Here is a 12,379-nt window from a genome sequence, read left to right on the forward strand (position 1 = left end):
GTCTGTTTTATCAGAGACTAGGATTGCAATTCCTGCCTTTTTTTTTGTTTTCCATTTGCTTGGTAGATCTTCCTCCATCCCTTTATTTTGAGCCTATGTGTGTCTCTGCATGTGAAATAGGTCTCCTGAATACAGCACACTGATGGGTCTTGACTCTTTTTGCCAGTCTGTGTCTTTTAATTGGAGCATTTACCCTCATTTACATTTAAGATTAATATTGTTATGTGTGAATTTGATCCTGTCATTATGATGTTATCTGGTTATTTTGCTCATTAGTCAATCCAGTTTCTTCTTAGCATTGATGGTCTTTACATTTTGGCATGTTTTTTGCAGTGGCTGGTACCAGTTGTTCTTTTCTATGTTTAGTGCTTCCTTCAGGAGCTCTTGTAGGGCAGGCCTGGTGGTGACAAAATCTCTCAGCATTTGCTTGTCTGTAAAGGATTTTATTTCTCCTTCACTTATGAAACTTAGTTTGACTGGATATGAAATTCTGTGTTGAAAATTATTTTCTTTAAGAATGTTGAATATTGGCCCGCATTCTCTTCTGGCTTGTAGAGTTTCTGCCGAGAGATCTGCTGTTAGTCTGATGGGCTTCCCTTTGTGGGTAACCTGACCTTTCTCTCTGGCTGCCCTTAACATTTTTTCCTTCATTTCGACTTTGGTGAATCTGACAATTATGTGTCTTGGAGTTGCTCTTCTCGAGGAGTATCTTTGTGGTGTTCTCTTTATTTCCTGAATTTGAATGTTGGCCTGCCTTGCTAGGTTAGGGAAGTTCTCCTGGATAATATCCTGCAGAGTGTTTTCCAACTTGGTTCCATTCTCTCCATCACTTTCAGGTACACCAGTCAGACATAGATTTGGTCTTTTTACATAGTCCCATATTTCTTGGAGGCTTTGCTCATTTCTTCTTAGTCTTTTTTCTCTAAACTTCTGTTCTTGCTTCATTTCATTCATTTGATCTTCAGTCACTGATATGCTTTCTTCCAGTTGATCGAATTGGTTACTGAAGCTTGTGCATTCATCATGTAGTTCTCGTGCCATGGTTTTCAGCTCCATCAGGTCATTTAAGGACTTCTCTACACTGCTTATTCTAGTTAGCCATTCGTCTAATCTTTTTTCAAGGTTTTTAGCTTCTTTGCGATGGGTTCGAACTTCCTCCTTTAGCTCGGAGAAGTTTGATCATCTGAAGCCTTCTCTCAACTTGTCAAAGTCATTCTCCATCCAGCTTTGTTCCATTGCTGGTGAGGAGCTGTATTCCTTTGGAGGGGGAGAGGCACTCTGATTTTTAGAATTTTCAGCTTTTTTGCTCTGTTTTTCCCCATCTTTGTTGTTTTATCTACCTTTAGTCTTAGATGATGGTGATGTACAGATGGGGTTTTGGTGTGGAGGTCCTTTCTGTTTGTTAGTTTTCCTTCTAACAGTCAGGACCTCTCAGCTGCAGGTCTGTTGGAGTTTGCTGGAGGTCCACTCCAGACACTGTTTGCCTGGGTATCAGCAGTGGAGGCTGCAGAACAGCTAATATTGCTGAACAGCAAATGTTGCTGCCTGATCATTCCTCTGGAATCTTCATCTCAGAGGGATACCCAGCCGTGTGAGGTGTCAGTCTGCCCTTATTGGGGGGTGCCTCCCGGTAGGGAGGCTACTCACAGGTCAGGGACCCACTTGAGGAGGCAGTCTGTCCATTCTCAGATCTCAAACTCCGTGCTGGGAGAACCACTGCTCTCTTCAAAACTCAATTGGAAATGCAGAAATCACCTGTCTTCTGCATCGCTCACACTGGGAGCTGTAGACTGGAGCTGTTCCTATTTGGCCATCTTGGAACCCAGACTGGTTTTTCTTCTTTAATGTACTGATCTGGTGAACTACATTGATGATTTTTTAAAATTATTATTTATTTATTTATTTATTGAGACTGATTTTTGCTCATGTTGCCCAGGCTGGAGTGCAATGGCGCGATGTCAGCTCACTGCAAGCTGTGCCTCCCAGATTCAAATGATTCTCCTGTCTCAGCCTCCTGAGTGACTGGGATTACAGGCACCCACCACCACATCCAGATAATTTTTTTGTATTTTTAGTAGAGATGGGGTTTCACCATGTTGGCCAGGCTGGTCTCAAACTCCTGACCTCAGTTGCTCCACCCACCTTGGCCTCCCAAAGTGCTGGGATTACAGGTGTGAGCCACCACGCCCAGTTGATGAATTTTTATTTGGAAATTATTTTAGATTCAGGGGCTACATGTGCATGTTTGTTACATGGATATATTGCATACTGCTGGCATTCGGGCTTCTATTGAAATCACATTGATGGATTTTTAAATTTCAATTTAGCCTTGTATTTCTGGCATAAACCCCACTTGGTCATTATGTATAATACTTTTTATATGTCACTGGATTTGATTTACTTATATTTTGTTGATAATTTTTGTGTCTGTGTTCATGAGGCTCTTATTCTGTAGTTTTCTTTTCTTGTCATGTCTTTGTCTGGTTTTAGAATGATGTAATGCTGGCTTTATGAAGTGATTTGGGAAGTATTCCGTCTTCTATTTTCTGGTAGAGTCTGTGTAGAATTGGTATATATTTCTTAAATGTTTGGTTGAGTTTATCATTGAATTGATCTGGTCCTTCTTCTTCTATATTGGTAGTATTGTGTCTTGGTGAGATTTGGGGCTTTAGAATCAAGCAACCCCAGATTAGTATCTGACTTTGTTAATTTCTCCCTGTGAGACATTGGGCAAGTCACACATTCTCTCTGAGCCTGTTTCCTCATCTATAAAATGGGTAATTGTGATAATTGAATAATAATATACATCAGTTGTTCAGTACTCTACTACATGTATTTATATGTAATACATGCATGAAATTTACATATATTAAATTATTTAAATTTTACTATCATACTATTCTGTTTACAGTATATATCAGTACTATATTATTATAATCCTTATTTTACAGATAAGAAAGCTATTGGAGGCCGGGCATGGTGGCTCACGCCTGTAATCCCAGCATTTTGGGAGGCCGAGGTGGGTGGAACATGAGGTCGGGAGATAGAGACCATCCTGGCTAATACCGTGAAACCCCGTCTCTACTAAAAATACAAAAAACAAAAACAAACAAACAAAAAAACAGTTAGCCGGGTATGGTGGGAGGCACCTGTAGTCCCAGCTACTCCGGAGGCTGAGGCAGGAGAATGGTGTGAACCCAGGAGGCGGAGCTTGCAGTGAGCCGAGATTGCGCCACTGCACTCTAGCCTGGGCGACAGAGCAAGACTCCGTCTCAAAAAAAAAGAAAAAAGAAAGCTATTGGAAAGCAAGATTAAATAACTTGCCCAGGGTTACTCAGGTTGTGCATAATAGAGTCAGTATTCAGATTGAGGCTGTCCAGTTCCTGAGTCCTGGCTTTTAAGCACTAAGCTATACTAATGATAATACTTATCTTTCAGAGTGCTATGCGTGTTAAACGAGGCAATTCATGAAAGTGGCTGAATTTGTGCTAGTATAGACTTGTTGTTTAGTAAACGTATATTATTATTAATAATGTGAATTTTTATTATTTTGAAATGAAACTACTTTGGAATATTTTCTACCTGAAAGATATTTTAGTACATATAATCAAATACTGCATTGAAGTTTGTTCCAGTGAAATTCCATGAGCATTTGCCGCACTTTACAACATCATATTGAGAATATCAAAGCTTATTAGGAAAAGCAACTTGAATTCTTGTCCTGGTTCTGCATTGTCTTTTTGTGCAATCCTGGTAATTAAGTCTCTTGTAATATTAGTGAATCTGTAGCAAAAGGATAGGTAAAATATCTGTTTTGATCACTTTGACCTAAGTTGTTGAGTGGTTTATAAAAGACAGGCTGGACACGGTGGCTCACGCCTGTAATCCCAGAACTTTGGAGGCCGAGGCAGGTGGATTATAAGGTCAAGAGTTCAAGACCAGCCTGGCCAATGTGGTGGAACCCCATCTCTACTAAAGCTACAAAAATTAGCCGGGCATGGTGTCACGTGCCTGTAATCCCAGCTACTTGGGAGGCTGAGGCACGAGAATCGCTTGAACCTGGGAGGCAGATGGTGCAGTGAGCCAAGATCATACCACTGTATTTCAGCCTGGGCGAGAGAGCGAGACTCTGTCTCAAAAAAAAAAAAGGAAAAACAACAAAAAAAAGACAAGTACCTGAAGATACTATGAAAAGTACAAGGTTGTGCTAATATTAAATATAGATATTTGGTGTTCTGTGATAAGAATCAGAATATTTTGTTGATATATAAATATTTTGGGATTATTTTGAACATACTTGTACTGTGATTGGTACACGTTGATGCCAGTTAATTTTAGGTTTTCAGGCCTTTATGGTAACATTCGGGTGTATCTTTTCTTTTAGCCTGACGAGGTCATGACTGCTGTATGCCAAATGTTAGGTTCATTCTGTTTATTTAAAAATTATAAAGGATAACCTAAAAAATGGAATCACAGTTTCAATAAGTACTTTGTCCTATGTTTCAGTCAGCAAAACTTATTTTATGGTTTTTTAAATGATAAACCTCATTATATCAAAATATATAGCAAAATGACATAGTATATGTATGCCATTAATTAAGACTGGGAATTACATGGAAGATTGGCACACTGGGCATTTTGACAGAGGGTAAGAAAAGAAAAGCCTTTGGTTATGAAGTGTAGTAGTTATTGTGTAGATTGTCAAATGCTAAGGAACAATGCTCACTCTGGGAAAATATAATAACATATTATATTGTTTTGTGAATTGTAGCTGACTTTGGCCTGGCAAAGCAAAAACAAGAAAACAGTAAACTCACGTCTGTTGTTGGAACAATCCTGTATTCTTGGTAAGGACAATTATTTTATGGCTCTCGAACATCATACTTAACTGATTTGGGCTTTCATTTCTATTATTGACTTGCAAAGGAAAGAGGATTTTAGGAAAGAAAGCTTATTTTATAAGTTTTTTTTTTCAATTAGCTAAGTAATACACATTACTAGAATTGTGGATCATTATGTATGCTTAAAACAACCACCACAAAAATAATCTTTCTTCTAAGGTATCACTGCCCCTCATGGGGATTCCTTTTATAAATTGTAAATTGAAATGATCCTTGGCATATAGTAGGTGTGCAATAGTTGTTGAATGAAACTGAGAATGAAGTAATAGATATGCTACCCAACATATTTGGAACATTTTATTGTCTCACTTGTATGTATGACTCTTTTTCTCTTTTCTACCTATAAACATTCAAGTGCAGGGCAAGGATTTTTGTACCCTAATACCTATCCTAGTATCTGGCAAATAATAGGCACCGATTAACTTTACTGCATGAATGAATAAATAATGACATGTATACTTAGACATATGTTTACAAAGTAAGTTGCTTCTTGGATAAATGAGTGTTTATTTTTTGATAAATGGAGACATTTTTAAATTCTTTGACATACTTTGAGGTTCCTTTGCAAGCCACTAATTATTATGAAGTAAGAATCTTCTTTTGCTGATCACATGTCATTTGTCTGAATCTGTTGAAATTAGCAAATAGTTATGGTAGTGTGTAGAAAAGCAGATTTCAGGGAAATATTCTGGAATCTGATTCAACAGGTCAAGCAATCAAGACACAATCATTCTTTTAAAATCTAGCCTATAGTTGTACAATTGTGTCCTGGGGAGTTAAACACGACTCTTCTTGAGGAAGAGTAGAAATTGTCTAAAAATCACTATTTTACAAAGTCCTTTCATGCAGAAGTGTTCAGAATAATGTTTTAAGAGGGTGACTTTTCATTTTATCTTACTGTAAATGTTTTACATCTTTATTCTTGAAACTGGTTTCATGAGAAGATGCAAAGAAACTGTGGCAAGCTAATAAGTACCTTGTAAGCTGTAAGCTTATATGATGTCTACTTAACCTCTTAACAGTAAGTCTGACCTACTTGTTACTTGCTGACAGAAGAATAATTTTCTTTTGTTTCACTGTGTACTGTTTTTATAAAATAAACAATAAAAATTTGATCATAGAAGTGTCAAGTAATCATATATTTCTGAACAGATTTGATTGTCAGTCAAATTGCAGAACAATTAACACACAAACTTAAATTTCTGCTGGTCATACTTGGTGAAAGCATATTTTTATTCCTGAGACTTTGAATTAAGTTTAGAATTGCTTATATGATAGTATCAACTGTGTGTGTGTATGTGTGTGTGTTTGTGTGTGCGTGTGTGTGTGTAAGAGAAAGATAGAGAGAGAATCCATAGAATATGTAGAAAGAAATCCAAAACATGACAACTTTTTTGCTGTATTAGCCCAAACATGGCTTCACATTTTCATTTAATTTTTAAATTAACTGAAGAGTTTGTAAGCTGAACCTACTCATATAGATAAACTATTATTTCATGTATGTGTACTATAATTGTTTTAATAACATGTACAGTATATCTTACCACCATTTATCTTTCTGTCAACCTCCTATTCTTTTAAATTGCTTTAAAAATTTCTTTCTACTCCCTTCTCTCATCTCTCCAGGTTATTAGAAATGCCCCCTGTCTGATGGGTTTTACTATGAATTTGGGTTCACAAACCATCTTTCTTGCTAGTTTTTGATGTCCTTAGCTGAGTATGGAGTTAAAAGAACTCAGTCCTACGTCATATTGTGTTTCTTTCTTAGTTTGGGATTCTCCAAAAGCAGAATCTGAGACAAGAATTTGAGTGAAATAGTTTATTTGGGAGGAGGTCCCAGGAAACACTATTAGGAGAGCGGTGAAGTGAGATTTGGAGGGAAAGCAGCCAGTACAGTGAACATTAATAATTAGGTTCATAGAGTATTATCTGGGATATAGTATAGAGCAGGGGTGTCCAATCTTTTGGCTTCTCTGGGCCACATTGGAGGAGGAAAAATTGTCTTGGACCACATGCAAAATACACTGACACTAAAGATAGCTTTTATGAGCTTTTAAAAATGGAAAAAAACTGAAGTGTTTTAAGAAAGATTTATGCGTTTGTGTTGGGCCACATGCAGTCCGTGGGCCGGGGGTTGGACTAACTTGATATACAGGATGTTTCAGAGTTGCCCTGTGTGCCAGATGAAAGGTTGGAGTATTTTTTTTCCAATCACAAGGGGGAGCCCTCAGCATCTGACTGAGGGCGGCTCTGGGAAGCTTGTGCCCAGGTGCTTATGGCATGCCAGGGCATGGGCTAGGGGCACTCCAGGCAGAGAGCTGGAGGGGCATGGCTTGAGGTATGATGCCATAGACTTGTACTGGAAATGTGAGTGGGAGTCTGGCTAGGGTCCAGACATTCTAGAATTTTTTTGTAATTCTGTACTTCTTACTTTCATGTAAGTTTTCTGAGCTTGTCTGAGCCTGTAAATGTGGACCTGGGATGTGGACATTTGGATGCCATAGAGATGCCTAGGCACCCCTTTCCCTTCCCTGCGGGGTCCCTAGAGTTTGATGTCCCCATGTCATTTTGCCCTTTCCATTTGCTTTTGCTTCCTCAGATATTAACTTATTGAAAGGAAGAAAGGTCTCTTTGTCAACTCTTGTAGGAAGTACCTCAGAGCATTCTTTATTCTGTATTCAGCTGGTAGATAAAGGGTTTGTAGGCACATTGCTGGACCAATTGTACTGGAACAGAAGGTCAGTAAAGGTTCTTTTCATTGATCTGATGTGATTCATTATTAGGCAGGTCTTTGTTATCCCTCTCAAGGGAAAAAAAATCTCCAAATATGCTACTTGTTTCCATTTTTTATCTCTATGTCTTCCTCCAATTCCAGAGAAGAAAATTACACACCATCTTCAACTTCATTTTCTGAGAACAGTATAGAGTTTGGGGCTCTGGGAAGCGTTTTCAGCTAGTTCTTCACAGAACATGTATGGGATTTATGAAGCTAGTATGATGTATAAAATACAATAAAAGTTTTCCAATAAAAATGGAAAACTTCAACTATTCCTGGAATGGGAATTATCACCCTATTGCTTAGTATAATCTCATTCATATTATGACACTAGATAATTAGAAGAGAAATTCATGAAGTTTAAATTGGATGCATCAAAATAAACCTGTAGGTAAACCTGGTTAAGTAGAGACGAAGTGAAGCATGTCTACTAACTGCACTTCTTAAATTAAAAAATATATATTTTTATTTTTTGATACATAAAGTTGATAGAATTCTTAAGAAAGCTATAATACACTCAAAATTTTGAGAGTTTTAAGTGACTTAAAACACTTAAGTGATTTTCAGCTGCTCATGCAAAGACCAAACCCTAACTATGGCCACAAGTAGACAACCTTGCATTCTCTGGCCTCTGCCAAGTTCTTCCCTTTACCACAAACAATTCCTAGCTGTTTCATCTGGGCTCCCTCTGGCCACAGGACCTTTGCACATGCAGCTCCCTTTGCCTGGAATACTCTTTTCCACTTGTCATCTGGTTAATTCTTACCTGCCTTCAGCTGAACCCCCTTAGACAAGGTGTATTTCCTCTGATCTACACACTCCGTGTACTTTTCCTTCACACAGTTGAACTTTTTGTTGATTTTGTGATAAGCAATGATGATTTTGTTCATTACAATCCCCAACAGTCCTAAGTCTGGTACTTTAAAACTCACAGGTAATATTTGCTACATGAATGATCCAGTACTTGCATGATTATAAACATTACTGGAAATAACATATTACAAAGAAAATTGTTTCTTTTTGTTGTAACACACTTTAAATGCCCAATCCTTTTCCTTCTTGCTGTTCCTTCAGATCTCCAAAATGCTCCTCCTTGGAATGCTCTTCCTTCAGAGACAGCTGCAGAACTTACTTCTTTACTTCATTCTGCTCTTTGCTTAAATGCCACTTATGTAGAGAGGATTTCCATGGTCACTTGCCCCAAACAGCAACCTCCCTTCAGATTCTATCGCTGTATCCTGCTTTACATTTTCATAGCCCTTGCCTCTATGTGACCTTATATTGTACTTGAATTGGCTTATAGTGTGTCTCTCCACTACACACAAGCTCTATGAGCATAGGACTTATGTCTCCTTTGTTCACCACTGTTTCCCCAGGACCTAGAGGAGTCGACTAGCAGAATCTTAAGAAATACTTTGAATCATTAAAGTGAAAATCTTTTTTTCATATTAATATGATAAAAATTAGTGTATATTTTTATTGGGTTCTAATATATCTTTGAACTTTTCTGGTTTTTACCCTAATAAAGCCTGAAGGCTTTTCATTTGAGATAGTAAGTACCTTGATGGCAGGGTCTATTTTATTTTATGTTTTTCTCTTTGCTATTTTATCTTTATATATTACACGATTACTAGAACAGTGAGTAAATGAGATCAAGTAGGATGTTAACGTTTTAACATAATAAAATGTGGAAAGATTATATATTATAGAAATATGTATTCTTCAGTGACCAATAAAGTGGCCCTGAGGGAAGTTTCAAAAAAAGATGTATTAGGTCATTCTTGGATTGCTATAAAGAAATACCTGAGACTGGGTAATTTATAAAGAAAAGAGGTTTAACTGGCTCATGGTTCTGCAGGCTGCACAGGAAGCATGATGCTGGTATCTTCTTGTCTTCTGGGGAGGCCCCAGGAAACTTACATTCATGGTGGAAGGTGAAGGGGGAGCAGGCACATCACATGGCCAGAGCAGGAGCAGGAGAGAGGAAGTGAGGAAGTGCCACACACTTTTAAACAACCAGATCTCATGAGAACCCACTCACTGTCAGAACAACAGCACTAAGGGGATGGTATTAAACCATTCAGGAGAAATCCACCCCCAGGATCCAACCACTTTCTACTAGGCCCCACCTTCAACACTGGGGATAACAATGTGAGATTTGAGCAGGGATTTTCAAAAATAAGCATAATTGGAATAAGACCACATCAAAGGATTTTCAAAAAAAAAAAAAAAAAGCATAATTGGAAACAGACCATAGTATTGACAGAATAAGGTCATTATTAAGAGCACAAGCTCCAGAATCAGATGACCTGGGTTTAAATTCTAGATCTGCTATTGAGAGTTTTAAATGATTGAATTTTTCTGTGCCTTAGTTTCCTCATCTGCAACCTGGGGATAATAATAGTGCCCATGTCCTAGAATTGTTGTGAGATTAAATGAGGTGATACATGTCTGGTGCTGGCAACAGTGCCTGGCTGGCATATGGTAAGCACTCACTAGATAATAGTGATTGTTATGTCCTGTTAGTCTAAAGTTTGAAAGGATAGTACTCGTTTAAATGTATAGATTATATTGTGCATATATAGGAGGTTATAGAACACTAGGCAGATTTAACCTAAAGAAGACTACCTCAAGGTATTCAATAATCAAACTCCCAAAGGTCAGGGATAAAGAAAGGATCTCACTAGCAGCAAGTGAAAAGAAACAAATAACATGCAGTGGAGCTCAGTACATCTGGCAGCAGACTTTTCAGTGGAAGCCTTACAGGCCAGAAGACAGTGGCATGACATATTGAAAGTGCTAAAGGAAAAAAATTTACCCCAGAATAGTATATCTGGTGAAAATATCTTTCAAACATGAAGGAGAAATAAAGACTTTTCCAGACAAACAAAAGCTAAGGGATTTCATCAACATCAGACCTGTCCTACAAGAAATGCTAAAGGGAGTTCTTCAATCAGAAATGAAAAGGCATTAATGAGGAATAAGAAATCATCTGAACATACAAAACTCACTGGTAATAGTAAATACACAGAAGAACAAAGAATATTATAATACTATAATTGTGGTATATAAACTACTCTTACCTTAAGTAAGACTAAAAGATGAATCAATAAAAAATAATAACTACAACAACTTTTCAAGTTGTTATATCTTATAGCACAATAAGATATAAAGAAAAATAATAAGAAGTTAAAAGTGAGGGGACAAAATCAAAGTGTAGAGTTTTTATGTTTTCTCTTTTCCTGTTTGTTTATGCAATCAGTATCATCAGTTTAAAATAATGGGTTACAACATAGTATTTGCAAGTTTCATGATAACCTCAAATCAAAAAACATACAACAGATACACAAAAAGTAAAAAGTAATAAATTAAATCATACCATAAGAGAAAATAACCTTCACTAAAAGGAAGATAGGAAAGAAGAATGGAAGAGAATAACACAAAACAACCAGAAAACATAAATGACAAAATGGCAGGAATAAGTTCTTACTTATCAATAATAACATTGAATGTAAATGGGCTAAACTCTCCAATCAAAAGACAGAGTGGCAGAGTGGACAAAAAAATAAGACACAATGATCTGTTGCCTATTAAAAATGCATCTCACCTCTAAAGACACATAGACTGAAAATAAAGAGAAGGAAAAAGATATTCCATGCCAATGGAAACCAAAAAAGAGCAGACGTAGCTATACTTATATCAGAAAAAAATATATTTCAAGACAAAAACTATAAGAAGAGACAAAGAAAGTCGTTATATAATGATAAAGGAATCAATTCAGCAAGAGGATATAACAATTGTAAATATATATGCACCCAATACTGGAGCACCCAGATATATAAAAGAAATATTATTAGAGTGAAAGAGAGATGGACAACAATATAATTATATTAGTCTGTTTTCACACGCTATGAAGAACTACCCGAGACTGGGTAACTTGTAAAGGAAAGAGGTTTAATTGATTTACAGTTCAGCATGTCTGGGGAGCCCTCAGGAAACTTACAAACATGGTGGAAGACAAAGGGGAAGCAAGTCTCCTTCTTTACAAGGCAGCAGGAAGGAGAATGAATGCAGGAGGAACTACCAAACACAAAACCAATCTCAGGAGAACTCACTATCATAAGAACAGCTTGGGGGAAACCACCCCCATGATTCAATGACCTCCACCTAGTCTCTCCCTTGACATGTGGGGATTATAGGGATTACAATTCAGATTTTGGGTGGGGCACAGCCAAACCATATTAACAATAATAACTGGAGACTTCAATACCCATAGCCTTGGACAGATCTCCCAGACAAAAAATCAATGAAGGATCATTGGACTTAATCTGCACTGTAGACCAAATGGACCTAATGTATATTTATAGAATATCTCATCCAATGGCTGCAGAATACACATTCTTCTCAGCACATGAATTATTCTCAAGGATAAACCACATGTTAGGTCACAAAACAAGTCTTAAAGCATTCAAAAACTTTTGAAATAATATCAAGCATCTTCTCTGACCATAATAGAATAAAACTAGAAATCAGTGACAAGAGGAATATTGGATACTATACAAATGCATAGAAATTATACAGTATGCTCCAGATTGACCAGTGAGTCAATGAAGAAATAAGAAGTAAATTGAAAAAAATTTTGAAACAAATAATAATGGAAACACAACATACCAAAACCTATGGGATACAGTGAAAGTAGTAC

The 12,379-nt window shown here is 37.1% G+C and overlaps 1 protein-coding gene across 3 annotated transcripts in view; it reads left to right on the top strand.

Moving 5' to 3' along the window:
* Nucleotides 1–12,379, top strand: part of NEK10 (NIMA-related kinase 10) — a 281,170-nt gene that overhangs the window by 121,491 nt on the left and 147,300 nt on the right. For all 3 annotated transcript variants that reach the window (XM_011969857.1, XM_011969859.1, XM_011969858.1), the window contains exon 24: nucleotides 4,772–4,847. In XM_011969857.1, the coding sequence (XP_011825247.1) occupies nucleotides 4,772–4,847 (76 nt within the window). The remainder of the gene's footprint in view (nucleotides 1–4,771; nucleotides 4,848–12,379) is intronic.

The sequence above is a fragment of the Mandrillus leucophaeus genome, unplaced genomic scaffold, assembly GCF_000951045.1.
Source record: "Mandrillus leucophaeus isolate KB7577 unplaced genomic scaffold, Mleu.le_1.0 Scaffold915, whole genome shotgun sequence".
NCBI lineage: Eukaryota > Metazoa > Chordata > Mammalia > Primates > Cercopithecidae > Mandrillus > Mandrillus leucophaeus.